This window comes from Poecilia reticulata, chromosome 18, assembly GCF_904066995.2.
Source record: "Poecilia reticulata chromosome 18, P_reticulata-male-v2, whole genome shotgun sequence".
In the NCBI taxonomy this organism is placed as follows: Eukaryota; Metazoa; Chordata; class Actinopteri; order Cyprinodontiformes; family Poeciliidae; genus Poecilia; species Poecilia reticulata.
Genome location: NC_088847.1, coordinates 19,525,863 through 19,551,419, shown reverse-complemented (window position 1 = coordinate 19,551,419; position 25,557 = coordinate 19,525,863). Strand labels below are relative to the sequence as shown.

At 38.4% G+C, this 25,557-nt stretch overlaps 1 protein-coding gene across 9 annotated transcripts in view; it reads left to right on the top strand.

The window, feature by feature from the left end:
- mark2b (MAP/microtubule affinity-regulating kinase 2b) overlaps positions 1-25,557 on the top strand; it is a 63,015-nt gene that overhangs the window by 23,316 nt on the left and 14,142 nt on the right. For 6 of the 9 annotated variants that reach the window (XM_081600104.1, XM_081600102.1, XM_081600103.1 and 3 more), the window contains exons 3-17: positions 1,021-1,191; positions 2,778-2,831; positions 5,459-5,507; positions 5,696-5,761; positions 6,041-6,111; positions 7,272-7,328; positions 9,071-9,307; positions 10,615-10,734; positions 11,781-11,883; positions 11,999-12,111; positions 12,278-12,352; positions 13,107-13,164; positions 13,397-13,548; positions 14,969-15,063; positions 19,946-20,086. In XM_081600104.1, coding sequence (XP_081456230.1) covers positions 1,021-1,191; positions 2,778-2,831; positions 5,459-5,507; positions 5,696-5,761; positions 6,041-6,111; positions 7,272-7,328; positions 9,071-9,307; positions 10,615-10,734; positions 11,781-11,883; positions 11,999-12,111; positions 12,278-12,352; positions 13,107-13,164; positions 13,397-13,548; positions 14,969-15,063; positions 19,946-20,086 — 1,562 coding nt within the window. The remainder of the gene's footprint in view (positions 1-1,020; positions 1,192-2,777; positions 2,832-5,458; positions 5,508-5,695; positions 5,762-6,040; positions 6,112-7,271; positions 7,329-9,070; positions 9,308-10,614; positions 10,735-11,780; positions 11,884-11,998; positions 12,112-12,277; positions 12,353-13,106; positions 13,165-13,396; positions 13,549-14,968; positions 15,064-19,945; positions 20,087-25,557) is intronic. The other 3 variants (XM_081600101.1, XM_081600106.1, XM_081600105.1) reach the window with 3 other exon arrangements.

Sequence of the window (25,557 nt, the reverse complement as noted above, 5' to 3'; positions counted from 1 at the left end):
TATTGCTCTTGAAAATGTAAAAGGAAATATGATTTGCATCACTAAAACTGCTAGATCCTGTTTTCAAATTTACTGGTATTAATTGGTGCTCTCATTGAACAAAGAAAATGGCAATTCCAACAATACGGACACATTTTCTAAAAGAAAACTGAATTACTTATGAAAACAATACAAGGTAAATGACCCAATACAATAAATGACTTCCGTCTGGACTCAGACCTATCCTCATACTTGAGGTTTTTTGAGTCTGGAATATTTTGAGCAGTCTTTATCGGATGTAACCAGGGAAAAGCAAGCCAAGTCAATAAATAGAAACCCACATTTTCTGTGCTCATAAAACTTTCTTCACGCTAGCTGTAGCTTCATGATAATGGCCACACAGATGTCTCGAACTGAATTATTTATTACCCTTAAGAGGTCCTTTGGAATCCTATTACGTTTGTTGCTATGGGTTGAAATCTGCAGAATCTCTTTGAGAATCTTTAAAGGTGACTATGTTAACATTATTCCCTCCATTTATTAGACCCTCATCCCCCAAATAATCCAAACTAAACATAGTTATCCAGAAATAGTAGATTCCTGGACACTTTTTAATGAGATACAGACTTGATGTCAGTAGCAACGGTCCTCTTCAGAAATCGGTACATTTTCATATTCATCCTTAAATCCTTATTTTCAACCCCACAAGGTTTGCAAAAATGTCAAAGCAGTTCAGTTTCACACAACCTGTTGTTGATGTTTAATGAAATCACTGCTTTTACACATTTAAGCAAGGTTGTAACTTTAGTCAAAGTTAGCATTAGCATCTGAACCCCCCCGGCCCCCCCAAAAAAACATCTGGATCAAAAACAGATCCACCATTGACCACTCAATTATCATATAGACTTTTGTTTTCCATATTTAGGATTACTTAAAGTAAACCTGCGATGAAAGAGAATTAAATTCTGAGATTTTGTCTGCATGTCTGTTCATATTCACATCCCATCGCACCGCCTAACTCTTCCTCATCTGCTTCTGCAGGAGCAGAAGTCTTCAACTGGTCGATACAGCATGTCGCGATGTCCGAACTCGGGGTCCACGGCCACGTCAGAGGAACAGCCGCACGTCGGCAACTACCGGTTACTGAAAACCATCGGCAAAGGCAACTTCGCCAAGGTCAAACTGGCACGACACGTTCTCACGTCAAAAGAGGTGAGCATGAACACGCTCCTCCTGCAAATTGCTTCGTTCAGATCATCTGGTTTTATGATTATATTTACTTGAATTGATTTTAAGCCACAGTCTGTGTTGTTTAGAAAAAAAATCTAATTAACATTGGTGAATAATCCATTTCAGGTATGACTTGTCTGCTTTATTTTTAGAGTCAAAGAGGAAATAACATTTTCAGTTTCATGTATTAGGAATCATCACTCGTAAAACATGAGTGTGCCGCCACAGAAATTGGTGTCAATCAAAGGTAGCATTTGAAACGTCCTGCATTATTGTGAGGAACAGATGGGAGACATGAAGTTGCTAGTGTAGCGTAGGAAAATCTGTAAAAATTAGTTATCAACCATAACAGCAGTAGGAATATCGGATATTAATATCAACCCAAACTTGTACATCGGTCCAAAGCAAACTTTTGTTTTAGAAAACTACTTCAAAACCAAACTCCTTTATGTCTTTTTCTGATATAAAGGACATTAATGAATCAATTTGATGTCTTATCTCAGCAAACATTGTAAAATAAGACCCAAAAAAATCCTACAAGGCTAAGTTTTATTTGATGCTATGGTTAAAGTAGGAGTTGATGGTTGATGTTTGGCTGAGTCCTCCAGTGTTGGACTGTATTCCTGGTTGCTAAGGATACTGACAGGCTCTCAGACTTGGTACAGAGCAAGTTTGATCTGATCTAAAGCTTTGCACAGCTTTTTCTGCATCGGCTGCTGCAGATTGTATCAGCGTTGTGAGGCTGAACAGAGAAGCCCGAGTCTTTCTGGTTTCCGCCGAACCACAGCTGTGATGTAAGGTGGCGGTCTGTCCCTTTAAGAGCTAAAATCTGAGCCCGTGTTGGACTCCGGTCCAATGCCCAGTTGAGTCAGCTGTTGATTTTTTTTTTCCCCTTTCTTTCCTATGTGAGAGAGTGCAGTGGGCAGGCTCTGTCAATATGTGACAGCCTTGTGCCTGACACCCTGATAACGCTCCACGTGACCTGCTGGCACACAAAGAAAACAAGGGAGTCAGACAGGCACAACCAGAAAGAGGACTGAAAGGAAGACGTTGGTTGACAGAAATATCAGGCAGAAGTAGACCTCCCTGTTCTGTTTCCTCCTGAAGAGCTGATTCTTTGTTGCCCTGCCTTTGTGCTCGGCTCTTTTGTTCTTGTGCGGCTCTCACTTGAAATCCCTCCCATTTCTCAATTTTGTTTAGTTTTCTCCTCCCGTTTCATCTTTGTCTCCTTTGGTGGATTATAAACTGTAGACCTGATTATTGGTTAGAGCCAAAATCATCCTTCATCCCCTCGTGTGTGCGTGTGCGTGTGTGTGTGTGTGTGTGTGTGTGTGTGTGTGTGTGTTTCTCTCTGTTTTGTCTTATTATGCAACCGTGTTGTGCTGTGGTTGTGTGCTCATGCTGCAGGACTGTGTCGTTCCAGCGATATGTGTCTGAAAAGATAACAGTGTTGGTCTATTTGTGTGTGCTCTGCTGTCACAGAATGGGATTTCTAAGTGAGATTCAACAGTGTAATAAATGGAAAGAAAGGCGCAATGATCAGCTCACACGTTTTGTTTTTCTTCCAGGTGGCTGTAAAGATAATAGATAAGACACAGCTCAACTCCTCCAGTTTGCAAAAGGTGGGTCTCCATAAACTCCCCCAACACACACACACACACACAGGGAAAATCTTTAAAGCACACTCCCTCGTTTCCCTTTTTTCTCAGAAGTCACTCTTCCTGCCCCACATGTTCTCCTTTCTCCCTCTCTGCTCGACTTGTCTGAAGTGGTCCAGTTTTCAGAGAGAGTTTTAATTACGGGAAACAAGCTGCAATTACTTCCTTTGATCGTGGCAGGGTGGGGTCTGTCCACTTAAACAGACACGGCCCAGCCTCGCGCGCGCGCACACAGACACACGCACACACACACACACATCATGCGCTCCTCTAACGTCTCCATCCACCGACGCAGGCCATAAAATAGACACTTGTATCCAAATACAGACACCAGGCACAAAATGTAGAGGCAGCACAGTGGCGGAGATGAAGTAAATCATTTACAGTAAGTCACATGGCTCCTGCAGATGCAGTTAAGTCCTGTAGTTGATGAATTAGATCGACCGTCGTCTCCTAATCGGAGAAATAAAAATGGTGATAGTGGAGGCTTGTGGGATAAAGTTAAATATTTATTTAAAAACAAAGGAATGTTTAGTTAAAACAGATGTTTTTATTTAAGCATTTTAATCTCTTCATTTAGTAAGCAGCCTTAATTTGAACAGAACGACATCTAAGCTGTTTCTTTCATGCGTTTCTGGATCACTGTACCTCACTCACTCTTCACAATAACATTCAAAACTAATCACACTCCCTGAATTTTAAAGGGACTTGTTATTCAAAATTCACATTTTGAACACTTTTATACTTTCATTTTGGTCTTGACTGCTTCTTGAGCACTTTAAAGTACTAGGTTAATTGCTTTTGTTGTCTGAAAAACGAGCTGTTTAAAAAAAAAACCTCCTGATGAGTCACAATAGATGGGCACTGTTCCGTTGCCTAGCAACCCAAGCTGAGCTCCAGCACGTTTAGTCAGCTGGGTTTACCGTTGTATGTACAGTGGCTGCTGGAAAAGACAAGTGTTATGTTGACTTGCCATCCAGAAACCACTTGCTGGATTTTTGTTGATTGTACTGGAGGTTCCACTTCTGATTTTCAAATATATTTGGTTGCGCATATACATGTCTATTTGCAGCCATTATTATATGCAAGTGTAAACCTGTTCCAGGAGGCATAAAAGGTCTCCTCTACCCAGGTCTCAAGTAACAGGTTCTCCATTCGTCTCCATTTAGAGAAAAACAATCCCTCATTATGATACTGCCTCCACCATGTTTCACTGTGGGCATGGTGTGTATAGGAAGCTTCTGGCGGAATGTGCCAAAAAGTGAATATGCTGACGACGTTTTCACTCATTTTCAAGGCATCATTTAAAAAATATTTCATAGACTTTGTTTTGGAGTTGATCATTTGTTTTTAGAGTGTTACGCACTGAAAAAAGAGAATTTTGCTCCAGTTAAATTTCTGAAAGTGGTCAAAAGTAATTGAATTAAGCTTATCCAAGTTAATTTATTTGTTTAAATTAACAACTTAATAAACTTGGATAACCTTAATTTAATTACTTGTGACCAGTTAATATATTTAAATTGGATCATCTGTTCACTTTTTTTAGTGTGCATGATGACTCAATGCATATTAACAAAGCAAAGAGCTTTATTGACTTCAAAAGATGCCTTATATAACACACAATTTCACTTTTATTCATGCCTTGGCACGTAATTATCACCCAGCTTAATTACAGTATAGTTGTATCATAAAAGAGCACACAAGATATTATCCTATCGCTGTAATTAGCAGACTGATTACTATAAAAGAGGGCAGATGGCCTTGATATCCCATTGGTTACCTTTAAGGATTGTAACATTTAAATTTTAGACCTGCGGTCAGGGAAAGCCTCCAATCTTTTACCACATTGGGAACTAGTCAGTTCTTAAAAACTGGGTGGATAAGTGGTAGCCAGCAACTTGTGATCAGCTCAAAACGCCAAGAAGGCCTGAAGAGATTGATACCTGCTACATCTGGATGAGCAGCAGATGTTCTGGATATAATGTCAATCTTAAGGTTTTTTTTTCTTCTTCTTTTTATTAAAAGCCTATGAAACTTAAATTTTTCTTTACTAGTTCACAGAAACTGAATGGATTACAGAAAATGTCATTTGTTTGTTCTAAAAAATTTAAATTTTAGCTACATTTTTATTTAATTTTTTCTGATTGTAAGTTAATACATTCAAGTCAAACATTACTGGGTTTTATTGACTCGTTTACAGCAGATGATACAGGCGGCATAGCTTGAATCTTCTTCCACCCCATGTTTATAAACAGGAACCAGATGTTTGCTTTCTTTTTCTCTCCTGCAAATACTTCCATTATAGCCGTCCTGGAAAACTCTGGAATTAGTCAATAACCATCCACATTAGGATTAGCATAAAAAAAGGAAAATGTTCTTGTCTTTATCCACTGCCCATTTTTAACTTTCATCTTTCATGCTTTTAAAATCTGTTAAATAGTCTGAGAACCCTGGAGGTTTGTGCCTGGATGATGATTAGCTTGAACCGCAGATTTAAATGAATCGATGTGTAGAAAACAAGCAGACCCGACGGTTGTGCGCCGTAGCTCTGTGTCGTCGATTGACGACCTGTTTGTCTGTGTTTGCCGCAGCTGTTTCGGGAGGTAAGGATCATGAAGATGCTGAACCATCCCAACATAGGTGAGTCACCCTGAAGCACCACGGTCCGTTCTGTCGTCAATTGCTGAGAAATGATCACACCCGATTGATCTTTCAAGGTCATGACGTCTACTTTAGAGAGAGTCTACATCCTGTACTTTTTTTTTTGTTTATCTTCTCTCTCTTCCTCCTTTTTAAAAAAAAAAGTTTTTTCTTTTTTCTGCCTCCAGTCAAGCTCTTTGAGGTGATAGAGACGGAGAAGACTTTGTACCTGGTAATGGAGTACGCCAGCGGAGGTAAGCACATGTCTCTGGGAAATTATTGACCCAGCAGCTTGGATCTCTGCGCGTTATGTAACCAGCTATCTAACAGAAAGTAATTAATGTTTTGGGCTGTTCCCTCCTCTGAATCAGTGTTGGGATTAAGGGTTTAGTCTTTTACCCATTGAAAAAATAAGTCTAAAAAAGAACAGGACATCTCAACTGTACAGCTTTTGGTTGCAGCACTAAATCTGTTTGCCTTTTCTCTCTCTCTGTCTGTCTGTCTGTCTCTCTCTCTCGCTCTCGCTCTCTCAGGAGAGGTCTTTGATTATCTGGTGGCCCATGGCAGGATGAAGGAAAAAGAAGCACGTGCCAAATTCAGACAGGTGAAGATCCTCGTTTCTGAAACGTTTTTTACCTTAGCTTTCATTTAAAGGAAACGACAGCGCCTTGCAAAGTATTCAAATCCTTTCATATTTAATCAACAAACGTCTATAGCTTTTAATGGTAATTTGATATTTTGGATTTTGTTTAGGGGCTTGGAATTAAAAAGGGAAGGAATGCAAGTTCACACCACACGTTTCAGATGTTTAGTTTGTAAAAAAAATCGAAAACTATTTTATCATCTTGACTCCATGTCCCAGTTTTTTCAATTTAGTTGTCTGTCACAAATCGGGGTTCCTACTAAATCTGGAAAATTCTCTGATTTGAATTTACAGTTTTTCAAGTCTGGATATAAAAAAAGAAAATATCTGCATTTTCTGTATCCCATCTTTTTAAAAGATGACTCGTTCTATTTTCTTTTTCTAATTCTTTTTCTGTCCCACCTCATGCCTTTCCTCTCGTTTTTTCTTATTTCCCCTTTTATGGCTTCAAAATAAACATCTTTTTTCTTTTTTTTACCAAGATGTTTTTCTTTTTTCATTTTCTTTACCAAATGTATTTCCTGATTTATTTTTATTTTTTTTCTTTCTTTCGCTTTCTTTTCTCAAAAAGAAACTCCACGTGACAGAAGACATTTTCAAAAACTTTATTTTATTTCAGTAATTTTTTCTGTGAGTTGACATGAATTTAAATATTTAGAAGCTAAAAAACAAGTTTGTCATACAATATGGCATCTTTGGGAATGCTGACATCACTCTAAACTTTAGAAACACAAGGAGTTAATTGGTGGGGGGGGGGGAATAAAATAAAAATTATATGTATATATATATATATATGTATATGTATAATTTTCCTAAAATTAAATCTCCAGAAACAAAATTGGATGAATCAATAAATTCGATGTATCGCCCTAGTTCTACAGGTATGAATACTTTTGCAAGACGCTGTCCAGGAAGTGGCGTTGCATGAATTCAAGCAATTTTATTTATTTTTTTAAGCGACATTTCTGTGGTAAACCTCGAGTCTATTCTTGTTCCTCATAAATGCTTCCTGATTAATTCCTAATGAAGCATTCTGCCGTTTACTTAATTATGCAACTCTTTCACCCTGAACGTCTTATTGTCCTCTCTCTCTCCCTTCCACCCACTCTGTCACCCTCCAGATTGTGTCAGCAGTGCAGTATTGTCATCAGAAATGTATAGTACACAGAGACCTCAAGGTGAGCGCACGCACGCACACACACACGCACACACACGTTACTGAACAAGCGTTTTTCTATGTGAAAAGAAGCACCCCATCTCTCTGAACACATTAAACCTCATATGATTTCAAGTTTGGATTAAGAGCTGCCCCCCCTCCACCAAGTGGCCCTGAGCTTAACAACAAAGATGATATAACCTCTCCGTGTTCCCGTCCACGTCTCTCTCGTCCGTTTTAGGAAAATTGTTTGAGTTATTTCTGTTTGATTCACAGAATTTGGGGGCAAAACCTCCGCCGCAGCTTTGCACACGCCGATCCGAGCCTCAGGGTCGTTTCAGTTCATCATATTATGGCGCTTTTTAAATCCTCTTATTGTGCCAGAAGGCAGACGTGTAGGCATTATCGTGATTACTGCCACGATAACCTGAAAGAACACCCCTTCTCCGTCCCACACTGAGGCAGAACTCAACGTTTTGCTTTTGAAGAATATTTTGTCTCCTAAAACTAAAATGGTATGAAGTGATTTCTGGTTTTCTGAACTTTATAATCGTTAAAAGAAACAAAACAGAAAGAATGCAGAAGATAAGAAGATGTATTTAAAGCTGAGAATATTTACTATGTGATATTTTTCTTCTTGGCCTGAACTATATTTTAGATCAACTAGCGATTGTTATTTTTTTCTGATAATAAATCGGATAAAAACAATTGGCACAGCAGGTTCTTAATACAATGCCAGAAATACATTAAAATATGCAAATACACAAATCAGCTGTTCTACTTTTATATATAAATGAGAATTTCTCAATTAACTTATGTTGGAATTTATTAAAACTAGCAACAGAGTGAGGTTTTTAGACAGAAATGATGTAAAACAGCATGTTGGTCACCTTTGCTAACTTTTTTTTTTAATTCCATCAATGTTTAAATCTTCTTTTTTACACCATCTATTGAAAGAAGCTGCTTTTGCTCATTCTGACTTTATATTTTGTGATATTTGACTTAATATTTCATCTTTTTGTGGTTTTAATTTTATAAATCAGTTGGTCTCTTTACACACATCCATATTTATTAGCATTTAAAAAACAAGTCAGCATAAATAAAGTCCTAGTCACGTTGCTCTTAAAGCAATTAGATCAAGTTAGAAATGTTTTTTTGTGCCACAGTTTTGTAGCAATGGTGCGAAACCTCAGTGTGATTGACGGGTCTCCCCACCAGAATCCCACCCGGCGCCGTTTAAAGGAGCAGAAATTGCTCTCATTCATTTTGGGGCTCAGAGCTCTGAGACGATGTCCGTTTTGTATTTAACGCTCATTCACCCAGAAACGCACAGAAGCTGCCGAGCATTCAGAGCAAGTGAAAAGGAGAGCACACCTGTTGCTAGGCAACCCAGCCTCCTTACTCGGTGGTTCACGTCAGGCTTAAAGATAAAAAGGCACACATGAAAGTATAAGCACCGGCAGCTCACTTTGCCTCAGACCATCACTTTGAAAGCACGTGTTTGATCCAGCATTATTATTATTATTATTATAGTTTTTAAACTCATTTGCAAGACAGTGAGACTCTCTCTGTTGTCGCAGTTTGCATGGAAGACGAGGAATGAAAGATTTAGTCTAAATAAATCATTTAGATGAAGCAGAGCAAAAATAATCAGCTTGATTTCTAGCTTGATGCACTTTTTTGGACAAACGAAGCCTCTTCTGTGCCTCACTTTTTGGTCCATCTGTCTCCTCCTTCTCTGTTCCCACGCCTCTCTGACTGCAGGCAGAAAACCTGCTGCTGGACGCAGATATGAACATCAAGATAGCAGATTTTGGCTTCAGTAATGAGTTTACGTTGGGGAACAAGCTGGACACGTTCTGCGGCTCCCCGCCCTACGCCGCTCCGGAGCTCTTCCAGGGCAAGAAGTACGACGGGCCCGAAGTGGACGTCTGGAGCCTGGGGGTCATCCTCTACACGCTAGTCAGCGGCTCACTGCCCTTTGACGGACAAAACCTCAAGGTTGGGACGGGAGGACTTTTTGTGTGTGTGTGTGTGTGTTTTCTGTGCGTTACACAATCAGTCGTCTGCATTCGGTGGGTGGTTGCTGGATTTATCAGGCTAGTTTCTGCTCCGTTTGGCCCACTAAATCCAAAATGAGGAGCAGACTGGATAAATAAATAAATTAGTCTTCATTGCAGTAGCACGCATCGAAACACAAAATATTACCAAGTATTTGTCCAGTTTCTAGTGCAAACATCTTTGTGCAACTGAAATAAGACAAAAGACACAAGTATCTTTTCAGCAATAAATAAGAGTTTATTTTCAGTAAATAGTTCCTTAATAATGAAAAAAAAGTTTGCATTATTTCACTTAAAAGGCATTTTTCCAATGTTATAAGTGAAGTAATTTGCTAGTAGAATTGGAACTTTTTTTTCATCAATATTAACAAATGATTGACCTTAAAACAAACTCCTATATCTTACTGAAAAGTTACTGATAAGTAGCTTTTGTCTTATTTCAAGTGTACTAAGATATTTGCACTTGAAAAAAGACAAAAAAATGCAAAATTTCACTCTGAAAAATGTAGACACTTAATTTTTCTATTTTAGTGTGAACATTTTTCATTTTCAGAAAAAGTTCAATAAACCTTAACAGATATAGTAACTGATATTTACTTATTAAACAAAAATAACAACAAAAAGAAAAAAACAAACAAAACAGAAAAAAGACCAACAAACACTTAATGTTGGTTATATTTAAAAATACAAATTGATTACATTTTAATATTTTACTTTACTTTTTTAATTATCAGTTTGTGTGAATTTTTATTTGTAATCCATGACTTTGTGTCACATAAACATGACATAACGGTGACCTTGAGTTTCACTTCCTGCTGTTGACCACATGTGGGTTCAAAGATGCACCATCTAGGCTTGTGTGGATTCTAGATATAGCTGCATATTTAACAAAAAAAAAAAAAAAAAAGCTCTTTCGAATCTTTCAAATTTTACTTTCTTCGTTCTTTTCAGATTGTATCTAAAAGCCAGAAGATTTTAATTCTATTAACAACTTCTGATTGTTTTTATTGTATGAAGGAAGAACAAAAATAAAGTAATTGTACAAATACTCGAGCAGTACATAAAAAATAAGAAACTGTTTTTGAAGTGATTTTTTTTTTTTTGTCTTCTACTTGGACAAATTCCCTTGTTTCTTTTCAAGTAAACACAACTTTTAAGGCCTATCTGGACAGACCTGATTGTCAGGTTAAAGATGGACTAAATATGTTGAATTAACCCTTGACCTTTGATGCTCTTGTGGCTGTGCAGGAGCTGAGAGAGCGTGTGCTACGTGGTAAATACAGGATTCCTTTCTACATGTCCACCGACTGTGAGAACTTGCTGAAGAAGTTCCTGATCCTAAACCCTTCTAAAAGAGGAAGCCTCGAGGTATGCAGACATGCACTAATTTAAAAAGCACAAAACACACAGCGACTACAGCAGTAAACAGGAAATCCCACTAATCGTGACTATTAAACATGTTACATAAAGCTGAATTATTATTATTAAACACTGCATAGAACCAGTTTTTGTTGCACACATGTGATGTGGTAAACCTAGATTGTTTCATCAGCTGCATGTGACTTTGTTACTAAAGAGTAAAGTGATTTTTAAAGGCATAGTGAGCACAAGCTAGGTTCAGTTTTATGTCACTTTTTTGCTGCTACTAACTTGAAAACAGCGGGACTTTTGTTCCAAGAACAAAATGGAGGGGAAATGATTCTGATTTCATTTTAAAGCTCTTTTTTTGTTATACCAGCAGCTTTGAGGCATTTAGGTTCACCCAAAGATAAAAAAAAAAAGTATTAAAGTATACAGAGTTTTTATGGGTGCTTAAATTTCAATTAAGTGCTTTAAAGGTTTGAAAAGTAATTGATTTCTGGTTCAAGTCATTGAAAGTGATTGATATTCAAACTGCACAGTTTTGTAATAAAGTGCAACCTAATGCTTGATTAAAACACTAAATGTGAAAAAATTTAAGAACCCTGTATATAAAAACAAACCAAAACAAGCCAAATTAGGAAATGTTCTGTACATTAAGGACAACATTATAACTTAAACGTAATCAACAAATGGCATACTCCGATCTAATGAAAGTGAAGCTGAGCAGCATAATTAAAAACAAGAAAAAGTACATAATGTTCATGTGTATTTGTGCATTAAAAAAACAAATAGATTGAAAATAACATATAAAACTAAAGATTTTGCAGAGGTGTGCAATTAATGTTAAGATGGGTGAAACTGCAAATAACAGGGATTTAAACACGTGTTTCTTTGGGAGCAGTGATGGTTATGAAATCTGTCAGATACTGGGAGGAAGGATCTGAGGTAACGCGCCATTGTGCACTTAGGATGCAGCAGTTTATTTTATCCTATTTAGCAAACCATGTCATCCTGTATGCATGTTTTTTTTTTGTTTTTTTGTTTTATCCCAGCAGCAGATAATGAGGGACCGATGGATGAATGTGGGCTATGAAGAGGACGAACTCAAACCCTACATCGAACCTCTACCAGATTACAAAGACCCCAGGAGAACAGGTATGTAGCAGACCCACCCATCTATTCTTCATTCCCCTTTTCACATACAGGGTTATGGTTACACAAGGAGCACAGCGTTTTAATCGTGAATGATCTGTGTTGTTGTTGTGTACAGAGAAAATGTTGCGGATGGGCTATTCCCAAGAAGAGATCCAGGATTCTCTGCTGAACCAGAAGTACAATGAAGTGATGGCTACGTTCCTGCTTCTGGACTATAGGAACTCTGAGGTACTGACCTCTTCTCATGCTCGCACACCAACCCTCTGTTCTCTGTTTTGTTTTGTAATAGAGTGACTTGGTAACTCCTTTCAGTATTTACATAAAAACATAAGAGCACCATTAGTCTTTCTGTGTTTGTGTCTGAGTGCCTGATAATGTTTTTCCTTCTCCTCAGCTGGATGAATTACCCCTCAAAGCAAGGCCAGGAAATGATCTAAGCAACATAAATGCCCCCTCTCCACCTCACAAGGTACAAATACACATATTAATGCTGCTATTTTTATTTTTTTTTATTTTTACCTCTATATCACACCTTTTGTAATTTCTGAATATATGGGCATTAAAGGCACATGGAGGCTGTGGGCCGGGGCTGTTTCTATAAAAATCTGCAGTAAATCTTGATCATGTTCATTTGTGTAATTAGCTTAATCTTTAAAGAGATGCTTGATCTTTAATATTAGTGAAAAGCTGCAATTTAAAAATTTTTAAAACATTTGACACAGTACAAAGTAGTAAGTTTGCTTTTTTTTCTTTTTTTTTTTTGCCTGTTTTCCCTGTCCAAGTGTTTTTATCAATATGTTTTGTTGAGATTTATAATCCATTTTATTTAATGGTTTGATAGTTTTGTTTATTTATCTTGGATATTTAAAATGTGTTCCAGTTCCTGTGTTAAATATTCACTGGAAATTAAAGTTTTTCTATTTTTGGGGTGTACTTTAGTAACCATAGTTAAAAATGGCAATATTATCATTTATCGCAGTAATTTATGGGACATCTTAAGGTCCAGCAAAATTGATCTTGACAGGCATAGTTACATACATTTTATCATTTTTAAAATCATTTTCTGTTTTTCTTTACTTATCTTTTACTTTATCAAATCATTTCCTGCACCTGTGACATCCCACAGGAACTTCAGTTTGGTTAAAAAAAACAGCAGCAGCAGTTGGACAGCATTATCTCACTGTAACATCGTCATGATTTGTTCCTTTGTTCCCTCTTCACAGGTACAGCGCAGCGTGTCGTCCAACCCGAAGCCTCAGAACCGCAGAACCACTGACCAGAGTGAGGCTGGTTTTTTTATCAGAGTTATTAAAGCTGATGTGTGAAGGGGAGAAATGTGAATTGGGACAATATTACCAGGAAATTAGCAGGTTTAGCTAGCTGGTTGTTTGGAAAACAAATTAGCTCGTCTTTGTGAGTCTCTTTGGTTTTTATTCTGCCCAGTTTTATTTTGTGATCCCAGACAAATGAACTGCAGGTCTTTGCGTCTGACGCCGACTCTGTCTTCTCCTAGGCTCCTCCTACTCGAAGAGGGGAGGTCAGACTGACAACCGCTCTACAGCAGAGGATTCTGGGAGGAAAAGCTCGTCAGGCAGCTCCACCACCAAGGTGGGGGCCAGCCCTCTGGTCTCATCGGATCGTAAAAAGAGCGCCACGCCTTCCACTGTAAGACCCGCCAAACGCCGCGCTCTAATGAAACAACAAAAAATTAACTACATCTACTTATTTACTTAAACAACAAAACCAGAATAGAGATGTTTTCTGATGTTTCTTTAACTTTAAGCTTCAACGTTTCTACGTCAAGACGTCCACTCTACTACTTTACAACAAAATGTGAAAAACTATTTCCGAAAAAGGATTCAGGATGTTTAATGTGTCCAGTTAAAGTCTTTTTTATTTTTTCGAATTCATTCCAATGCAATCCAATCATATGAACACATTCAGATGTAAAAACAGTCCACTTTCTGATTAAAAAATGCCAGTTGGTAAATGGTTGTCTAATAAATCATGTTGTGAGACTTTAGAGGATTAATTTCTTTTCAAAAGAAAAACAAACAGATTCAATCATCAGCACAGGAAGCAGACGATGAAAAAACAAAAACAGAAGCACTGAGTCAGGAATACTTTCTGTTTTTGTCAATGGCCAGGGAATAAAACGGCTTAAGAACAAAGTAGGGCTGAAACGATTAATCATGATGAATCGCTTATTGAAACAATTGTCAGCTAATTTAGTAATAAAATCATCAAGTGACTCAAAAAAGGTGAAAGAGCAGATCGAGCAGTAATTAGCCTACAATTGTACAAACAAGAAAAAGCAAACAGAGTAGATAAAGTAAGAGAAACTAAAGTAGAAGGCCGTGCATACTTTCTATGAAGACGGCAGAGAGTTTTTGGCAGCAGTGGTTCTTTCCAGCGCAAATCAATAACGATGTATATCGCAATCGACACGTGATCAATATCAGTCCAGTAGAATATTCAATCATTTCACTGGACTCTAATCCAGAATCACACAGCATTCTGGGAGATGTAGGCAGAGGAAAGGCTTTAGCTGTTCAACCTTTCTCAACTAAGGTTGGTGGAATCAACCAACTCGCCCACCCTTTGGTTACCTAGCAACAACTCACTCACCCCTTCGGTTACCTAGCAACAACCAGTTGAGTAACTTGCGCAGCAGCAGTTTCAGGTTTCACCACCGTGCGTCATGTCTGCTTAAAAATGGATAACGACAACATGGAGTGAAAACCGAAAAGTCACGCAACCAGTTTGGCAGTATTTAATATATTTAAAATGAAAAAAACTAATCAATAATTATTGATACTGACTGATACGAAACTCTTAAACCGTCACATTTTTCAACCATATCGTCCAGCCGTAAAATGGCCGCTCAGCTGCTTTCAGAAGCATTGTGTCGGGTGTAGAAATGCTGTTATTTCTCTGTACTACATTCATTGGCTGCCATTGCCACAGTCCATAACCTCCAGTGTGTTTCAGCAAATTGTATCCCAATATGGAAATGATACGAGTCCGACATGAAAGGCGACCAGTCGCTCCGGTTCTAACGTTTCTGTCTTCTGTCCGTCTGCAGAATAGCATCCTCTCCACCGGTACCAGCCGCAGCCGGAACTCTCCGCTGGCTGAGAGAGCCACGCTTGGCACTGGCATCCAGAACGGCAAGGACAGGTACAGAAACACACCCCTTGCTCGCAAAACAATGATGTTTCTGAAAACACCCGCATACAGCGATCAAAAGGCAGCCGGTGCCGCTTCCCCGCCGCTGCACGCCGAGCAGGAGCGCGCTCACACCGGTTTGTGAATGAAGCCGCCCCTCAGCCACGTCACTGACTGATCCCCAAACCTTGGCTGGTGCTCCGCAGTGCGCTGCCAGCTGGCGCAGGGAGGGGTAAGCCCTCCTGGACTCCAAAATCAGGCCCTCCTGGGAATTTAGGCCAGACCTCCAGTAGATTACAGATTTCCCCCATGATGCTGACATGGAGGCCCGGCAGTCAGAGCAGGGAGCTTGAGGGAACTGGACGGTAAAAGGAATCACAAGTCTATAATATTAGGCTATAAAACCGGCTTCCCATGTTCTTCCTCTGGGATTGGGATACTCCCTCTCATTTTACTCTTTCTAAATTTAGCTCACACTTCAAACTCTTCCTTCTCAGTTGCTTCAGACTTTTCCAGTTTGGACAAAAAAAAAAAAAAAAGTCTTTTGTCTGCACTGGAACTACACATTGATGATCGAAAGCAAATATTTGCCCAAATCGTCATAACATTTTGCATTTCCCAACTCATTCATGTCCTCACACGCAGCTCATGCTTAACCAGCCATACGCTTTGTGTGCTTTCTCATGAGCTTCAAACATTAAGCCAAAACATAATCCCAACTGCGACGGCGTCATGGTTCATAACTGCTTTATTACTGTTCATGTTGTTGTTCTCAAATGACCCCTCTCGGTGCCAGCAGCGCTTTATCTACTGTAGCAGAAATTGAGCTGAATCTGTGCTCAGGCACTGATGTATCTGAACATGTTTTACAGATTTCAGCGCTGCCTGGTGATGAAGGGCTCATTTCAGAGCTCATTGCTTTGTGTTTTTAAAGTCATGTGGGTCTAATTAGCTATGCTAGTTTCTGCTAACACAGTGGTTATCATCTGCTTTGTTTTTGAAGTTGCATTTGTTTGATCATCATTAATGCTTTTGAAGTTTGGGCTTCTTTTTATTGTTTTTACTTGTCTTACTCCTCCCACTGTCTCTCTCTCATCTTCATTCTCCCTCTCAACTTTTCTAATGTTCTTAATTTGGTCGTTTTTTATCTTCGTCTGAGCGCTTATCCCTCTGGTCTCTGAGTCTTACTTTTCTCTGACTCCTCCTTTCCTGGCTTCCTTTAGTCCTCCTTGTCTTAATATTAATCTTTTGTCCCATTTCTACATTCCCTCGCTCTCTTTTTGAGATTAGCACCACTAGTGGAATATTAACCCTCTCCTTAATTTGTGTGGTCGCTGTTTATAGGCTTACGCAGCTTTAAACAGAGTCATGGTAAAACGAAAGTACACCCACTCTAATTCTAGCTTTTTTCCTTCATATCAGGACATAATAAAATGATCTGGTCTTAACCAGGTATTGAAGGTATTTAAATCTAACCGCTGTATTAAAACACGCAGCAGCTTACTTTCGGTATATGAAGCAAGAATAAATGTGTTTGAAACTAAATTAAACTCCATTTAGGAGAAACAGCTTGGATATAGTCAGTTTCTTTGTAACTATTCACACAAGTATCCAATAGTGCATATTTTTCTAATCGTTCAACTGAGGAAGCGCTGTTCACAAATTTGACCGTTTAACATGCTAGCTGGAGCTGGGACTTTATGGCTATGTTCACACAGCAGGCAAATGGGACCCAAATCAATTCTGATATTTTCTACCCCAAAAAGTCCAATTTGTGCCTCTTCTATATATGTGGCACTAAATCAGTTGTATATCTGATTGTTTTTGAAGCGTTTGCAGCCAAAAAGCTCATGTTGGCTTAGATTAGCATGTTCAATAAACCTTATCTGTTCATAGAGACAACGTTTTAGTTTTGAAGTCAAAATTAGCTAAAAAGCTAATGCTAGAACCCAGACACGGTAAATCCAGATGTAAACATTAGCTGAAAAATATTAATATGAAAAATATGAAGGAAGTCTGTCAGTGCAGTCATAGTGCTCACTATGCATCCAAACAGACTTCTCTGTAAAAACTGCAGTCAATTCTCCACAAGAGGTCACTGCTATTAGTTGTGCTTTCTTTTCTTTTATTAGCTTTTTTTGTTTCATGATTTTGTGAATCGTTGCTGAATAAACTTTAAATCGATCCACAAACGGCTCCATCCATTATTACCCCCATAAACATGCACTGCTGTGTGACGTCAACGTTCTTCTTCTTCTTCTTCTTCACATGCGCGTTGCTTTGGGGTTGTAAAACTATTCATACACAAGTCTGATTTAGTAGCATGAACTAAACTCAACTAAACTTAAAATAAAAAAATAGTATTTTAGTAAAAAAATTGGAATTGCTCATCAAGACCTGCTGTTGGATCATAGCTTTAATTGTCTGTAAATCACTTTATAACCCTTCCCAGATTGATAGCAGTGAAGCCATTGCTGATGCCTCTCCGGCCTGGCGTTGTGTTAAAACACGGCGGCACACTTTAGAGCTGAAAACTTTCTAATCTCTTTCGAGATTGCCATTGATCAAATTCATTTAATTAATATCACCTGGTTGATGCTTTCCCTCTTAAATCCTATGAAAAGATTAGGGGTGAACAAACTCCACTAATTTCTCTCTCCTTTATGTAGTTTTATTTAAAGAACCGATAGCTTTTATTATGTCCTGATGTGTAAGACTCCAGAAATGAAAGCAGTGCTTTGTTTCTACCATCGCCAGCCTTGCTAATCCATATCGGAAAGAGAGAATTTCCCCCTCACTGTTATGTCTTTTTTTCTGTGCAATAATCATTTGTTGTTCGACTTCAGTAACTGTGCCTCTTTCTCTCTCTCTCTCTCTCTCTCGAATGATCTCTTTCTCCGGCTCCCTGTGGTACCACTCTGAGAAAAAAAAAAAAAAAACAAGAACACACACAGTACTCTCACTGTGTGTGTTCTTGTTCTTCTTCTTTCTCTCACTCTGTCTCCATGTTAACACAGAATTGGAGCTGTCAGTAATGTGCAGAGCTTTGTAGCATCTGGACAAGCGTGCTAATTAACAGAGGGAAGGTAAAGAGATGGAAATAGAAAATGTTTAGAAAGTCGAGAGTCTGGATCTGTTGATTATTCTGACGATTAATCAATTTAATCGGATTTTAAAAAATTAGACATTTAATTTAACCACTTAAGCCTTTTTTATACAATATTAGGAATGCATTAAAGAATCTAAATAAACAACTAAATTCCTTTTTTAGTTAAGAAAATAAACATCCTATTGCCGAAAGTGCAATAATGCAGCATTTCTTTAGTAAATCCAAACCAGGTGAAGCTAAAACTGCAGCTTGAGGAGCTAAAACATATTTACAGACAAATATGTTTTTATTTTAAATGCAAAATGTATATATTTATTATACATTTTTGACTTAATTACTACTCTTAATATGCTATTCTTTTTTTTTCAGCAAATGGCCTACTCCAGCTAACAATTATTCGATTACTGAATTAGCTGAGGATTATTTCAATAATCGATTAATCACGATGAATTGGATTAATCGTTTCAGCCCTAATCTGCTGCTTGACGTGACGGGAGCGTGAACGCAGATTAAATCTATACTGCAGTACAGTCAGAGCTTAGGCAGTGCAATCACGCAACACTTGGGCAAATGTTGCTGCTAGTTGCTTTTGCAGTAGATATTTATCAGTAGATGTTGGTTTATGTTCGTTTGCATGTGATCCTGCTAAAGTTTTCATACCCCCTGATAGAGGCGTCATTTATTGCCATATTAATATATTAAAATGATTGATTTTAAATAAAAAACGACACTGATGGTATGATAGAAAATGCATCAATAAATGTTGGTAAATTAAAAAAATATGATTAGACAAATTTGATTTGTGCAGCTCAGTGATATAAATCACACATTTTGAAGTAAGCAGTGTTCTGAAAAAGCCTAAAATATACATTATAATTGATCACATTTTTTGTCATTATCACTATAGCACCACAAAACATTACGATAAAAGTCCAAGTACAAAAAGCCCACCCTTGAAGTTCTTCACATTTGTTTGGTTACAACAACAAAATGCATTTCTTTCTGATTTCATGTGGTATTGCAACACAAAGTGGTGGATTTTAGTGACAATGTTGAGTTAAATTGGAACTTAAAACCGAATTGGATCCATTTGTGTTTATCCGTTTCTACTGAGACTCGCCCTGTGATTGTGCGATTGTGTTGCGTTAATGGGAGAAGATTGGAACAAGGTTCAAGGGGTATGAATAATTTTGTTAGAAAGCTTTGGATGAGGAGCAAAATTAGTTGTTCAGTTTGCGCACAGCAGTCCTAAACAGTGGGCACAATAGACCATAAAACAGAGATGTTTTTGTCTCCCGACGTTTTGAGTTTTATTGCTTTGCACATTTCTGTCTCTCTTTGTCTCCATAAATTGCCTTCCTCTGGTGCGACGGCTCTGAATCGTCTAGAAGTTGGTCTTTTGTGTTTTCCTTTATGTGAAAAGATGAAAGCACTAAAAACCTGTTTGATTGTGGTTTCTCTCTTTCTGTGGAACCGCACAGATGAAAACAAATGAAGATTTTGTTGCATGCATCTCCTGTCCCTACTTATTTGTTTCTCACTTTCCTCATTTTTTTTTTTTTCGTCATTTTATTTTATTTAAAAAAAATAAATGCTGCCTCTAACCATACTCCACCTCACTTCCCCACCCACCCTCACACAAACCCCGCCCGCTTTGTGTGTGCAAACGCCCCATGCTGTGTGTGTGTGTGTGTGTGTGTGTGAATGTGTTTGGATGTGTTTCGCCGGGCGGGGTGTTCCTCCTCCTCCTCTTCCTCTTCCTCCTTCCCTCCCCTCCCATGCCAGCCTAAACACTCCGGGCTCCCGAGCCTCCACTGCCTCAGCTGCCGCCGTCCTCTCCTCCACGTCCTCGCGTCCCCGCCACCAAAAGTCCCTGTCCTCCTCCAATCATCCATGCCCCTCTGACCTGCACGCACCTCGGCCCAGGCAAGTCCTCGCATCGCAGACACACAAACACACACCTTTTTACCTCACATCACTCTTCTTGGAGAGGACAAAGAGGAGAGATGAAGACGCATGTTGACACAATTTGGGACAAATCTGTGATTTTTTTTTAACATTTTTTTTGTCCCCCCTCCCTGTGCTAATAATTTTTTGGGAGATGCATCGATCCAATAGTAACATCTGTATTGATCCCAGTTAAGGATGCAAACAATTAATTGTCTTTTATTGGTTAATTAGATTCAAATTTGTTCCAGTCCATTAACTAAAAACACCCATTTAGATCTTTCTGTTAGTGTTGCAGTTTGGCCCCCATCCAGTAGAGGGCAACACTGGTCATCACTGGAGCCTGCTGACAGAGAAACAAAGATGGTGGGGCAGTAACAGGATGGTGAAGAGACACGCTCCAAACAGACTCCACGTTTTGGACACAAAATGCACTTTATGCAGTTTTGATATATAAACACTTAAACAGTTTCACCTTAATAAAAACAGGAACCTAAAAAACAGTATATTTCACAAATAAGTCTAATAAGGTGAGAAAATAACAATTTTATTCAGTTGGTATCTAATGCAGCTGAAAGTATGATGACTATTGTTTTTTTCTTAATTTGGCGTATTATGAAAACTTCAGACCTTTATGTTACGGAAAGACAGTCGATTCTCTTGATACTAGAAAAAACTCAAGTTTTTAAGAAAAAATGGCTGCTTATAATTAATCATTACTCGATCAATGAGATCAATCAACTTCAGATTAACTCATTAATCAATAACTTGCATCCCTATTGAAAACAAATTATAGGTCAAGTATCATTTCAATGTGCCGATATAAGGGCAGATCTAGTCAGTATAATTCTTTGCTGTGCTTTGAGTGATGTCTCTCTTTAATATTTAACATTATATTTAGAGTCCCTAGTTTCACTTTCTGAACCTTTTAAAAGAAGGTGGTTGTTCTTTATTTGTACATGTTTACATGTTCATTTTCAATGTGCTGCGCACTCTGGTGCACAGTTATCAAATAAATCTAATTCAGTACTTTTACGTCTGTCTAAAGAAACATTTTAAGTCAGTTCAGCGCTGTTTGTCTGTATCGGATCGGTATCGTCCAATACTGCACCTCAGATATCGATATTGGAAGTGAAAAAAGCGGATCGGTGCATCCCTAATAATTCCCCCTCACTAATGACTTTATCAATCAAAGCAGTTCTTCTTCCTGCTGCTCTGTTTGCATCAGCCACAGAGTCAAGATGGGGGAAGACTTTGTTTCTCTAACAATTTCAGAATGTTTTCAGTCAACTTTAACCTCATCGTTGAGCAAACAAGCTGAAAAATAACCGTTCTTACCTTCATCTTTACAAGTTAGCAGCTAACATTGTGACTTTACATGTTTACAGCATCTCCACATTTTCTAAAACTGGCCATCTCAGACTTGCTGGTTCCCTAGCAACAGCCAGGAACTACACAGCCGAGTTGAGAAAACTGTGCCAGCGTGGGAATGTTGACATGGCTTGCTTTTTTTTTCTCCTTTTTTTTCCTGCAGCTAAACAGGCGCTGTCAAATCACACTTTTTATTCGTCAGACCATAACTGAGCAGTCACACGTTTCAGATCAAGCTGAGCAGGTTTTTCTCCACATTCTGCCTCTAACGGGAAGCCTTGTTTATTATAGTGATTGAAGGAAAAAGACGTTTCTCCACACATTTAAGGGCTGGTTTTGGTCCAGGTGTGAGTTTTATACTCGGATTTTAGCTTAGATTTCAAAATATGGGCATTTTTTTAAACACAAATTACGCTTTTACATCTACAAAGTAGAAGAAAATTCAAAATACTCCATTAATCCCAGAGATAAATTACATGTTGCAGCTCTTATTAATCAAGGTTCTTCAAGGGGTTTTTGTAGATCCTGATGGCAAAACCTGTAGCAGTCTGTATCACAGCACATTTTACTCAGAAATTGAGAACAAACTGGATCTTATAAGTCCTCAGAAGAACCACTTTTACATATATATTAGTGATTGCTTATAAATACCTTTTTAAAAAGGGTACAAAAAGAAGTGTTGGTAGATTTTCAGGTTGAGATAGTGATGTCTTCATTCTATAGAGGACTTGTTTTTTTTATACAAGTTTCTTCAGCTCACCCAAATTAACCTATGAATTATCTCTTTTTCATGTCATGAAGTTATTACAGCTGATTTATTTTTGGTTTTTCTGAATGCATTTAGATTCTTGTTAAATACTAACATGTTGTTTCTGTATAGCGAGAGCTTTTTTTCTGGCTAAAAAAATATATTCTGTTCCTCTAATTTCTGTGAAAATTGTTGCAATACATCTTAATCTCAAACAAATTTGGCTGGGAAATCCTAACTCCCTTACAAGAACCACCAATCAGACTTTGCTACCCGCTTTCTGTGTCTTGCATTGTCCTGCTGTCGGCTCGCTTCCCCGCTCTCCCTGTGCGTCTCCTTGAGGGCCACTTTGATATTTTTCCTCTAATTTTCCCCAAACCGCTGCCCAGCGTGACTCCCGGCGCGGATCGGGGAGATCCCGAACACTTTGGGTGCAGCTGGCTCAAATGTCAACGTTAAACTTCTGCAGAGCGAATGTCAAAGTGGCCCTCTGGCTGTGTGTGGTTCTGTCTCGTTCTGTTGCATGCGTCCTTCAGCCCTGAGCTCGGCCCGTTCAGAACCTGGTTGGGAACGCCGGAGAGAAGGTACCACTCAGACACTCGGACCGAACCACGACTCACCAACAGGCAGAACATAATCCGCGCCTCTAACTCGTTCCCATCCATAACAACCTGTCCAGTCATCCACAAACTTCCAAAATGACTCGTTTTCTGACTGATTTTATTTGTGTTTGTGTTGCTTTTCTTTTTCTCTGGAGTTCTGCTCATAAATGGATCGCTGGAAAGTGCAGGTGTAATCTAAATCAGAGGTCAGCGACCTTTCAACCCTGAGAGCCTTTGGTCCAACTTAACAAAATTTAATTGGAGCCTCAAAAGCGCCACAATAGAAACGGTCTTTATTGTCACACAAAAGGGACAATCGTTTAGCATTTTTGACCAAAATTACTAAGAGCTGAACTGGAACGACTCGCTTGTATTGTCAGTTACCGAGACATTAAGAAAATTATTCTTAGTGCTGAGGTTTTTTTTTGTTTCTGTCCTATAATTGTTTAGTTGTTAGTTTGTTGAATGCTAATATAATGTAATGTAACATCACTTGCTTGCTTTGTTATATAAAATATTCAATAAATGTAGAAAAGAAAAAGTTAAGAGCTACAGGTCGTAGCCTGGTATTCCCCAAATTTTGGCCGGCTGCAGTCCTCACCCAGAGGCACATTTGTCTTCATTTTTTAATTCCTCGTGTCCAGAATAAAAATATTCCGTGTAAAAAGGGACTCCAAGTGCACAGGATGTCCAGAACGCCTCCGCTTTGTGTTAATTTTTGCACCTGCAGTCAACACAGCAGCTGGTAGCTGCTCATTTGTCTCTCATTTTTAGAGCTGCGTTATTTCCTCTTCCCCAAAGCTGCTGATCTCAAACCGAAGGTTTCTTTGAGAAGCGTTTCGAAAACCTGCGGGGTTTTCTGCGTCTGAAGAAATTGGGGAACAGTTGTAGAGGTTATACAGGGTCAAGGAGGAAACGCTGTGTGGCTGCAAAAAAGCAGGAAGTTTAGAAGAGTTCCAAGTCTTTAAAGTCAGATAGTTACCTGGTTATAACAAACTTGACTTCAATTATACATTTAGCTCCAATAAACTTGAAATAACCTCCAATAAAGAAACTAATTAGTTTAAAGAAATCCAAATTAGTCTAGTCTATTAGTCACAATAAAATCTATTAGTCACAATAAAATAGTCATATTCATATTCAATACCTTACAGTCAAATTTGATATAAATTAAAACACAGTTCTGTCAAATTCAGTTATGTAAGGAAGACCTTACATTAAGCAAGCAAGCATGTGGCGACTGTGGGGGGAAAATACTTCATTTTAACCAGAGGAAGGTGATCCACACACAAAACAAACCACTGAACCAGGAGTACTTTCAGATTTCCTCTGAGAACACACTGTAGAAAAATAAATTACTGAGCCAGGAAAGGAAAACCCAGTAAATTAAATAAATAGAAACATTGAGCCAGGAGTAGTTTCCATGCAAAGTACATTTATGTGCTTAAAATTAATCCAATAATAAAGGAAAAAATAAACATATTGCAGCATATTCAGGTACTTGATCTGTTTTTTCCCCATCAAATGGCCTTTTTTGAGTCTGTATGCTCCAGTTAACAATTAATCAATTACTAAATTAGTTGATGATCGGAGTATACAGACTCTAAAAAGGACATTTGGTGGAAAAACATTCTAAAAAAAATAATTAAAAATGTTGATTAAATTAGGAACTATTTTCAGAGCCGTTGGTCATAATAACGGAGCTGTTGCTGCAAACCTGTGAAGAAAATCTGAATTTTCAAAGTTTTTCGAATTTAAAAACTTGGTTGCAGCATAAAAATGTCAAAAATGTTGCATTAAGACTGAAACAACAACACTGTATTAATTGCAGCAAGTTGTGGCAACAGCTTCATCAAAGCGTTTACACCCAGGAAAATGATGATGATGATGTTAAACTGAATCCGTTATTGAGACACAACAGCAGCTTGTTGAAACTCAGGATGTTGCAGGAGCTTTATTAAAACGTTTTCCCTGTCGGGTCTTTACCGATGCTCTTGTGCCGTCTGCTTGTGACGGGATCCGCTGAGGGTTAATTTGATGCTAAATGCAAAGAAAACCTGCAATTGTGCCCACATTAGAAATTATGTTGCGGCTCCATTAACCTTTGCTCTCACGCCACATTAGAAACACGGATTCTCTTAATGCTAACACACATTATCTAACCCAAATCGCATCATTTCCATTCACAGAACCACTCAACTAATCTCCCCGATCCAGCCTGTGTTGTTTACGTCGAGTGTTTTATTTTTTCCATTTCATCTAACTGATGCTGACTGATGTGCTGACGTTCTTCTCTCGATCTCCGCTCTGGATTGAGCTCTAAGTTTTGTCGAGGGGGCTGGAGAGGACCGCTTCGCTCTCAGACTCGTTATGTAATCCGTCTCTGTCAGAAAGCCGTAGTTATGGGCGACGGCAGAGAGGCTGTTGGGTGATGCAGCTGAGAGCAGCACAGAAACGCTCTGAGGTGATCCAGGTGATCAGTCAGACATGGTTTTTATTCAGTCTCTAACCTCTGAGAAGATTAATTCAGCTAAAGTAATCTAAGGTGCTTGAAATCCTTGAAAACGTTTGAATGTCAATTAAGGTGCTTGATATTTAATCTGCACAGTTTTGTTAATAAAGTGCAGTCTAACGTTTGATTAAAAGCTTAAATTTAGAAAATGTTGCATATTAAACCAGATATTTAAAAAGTCTGAAGTTAAAACAGATGAAACTATTTTCTTTGCTAA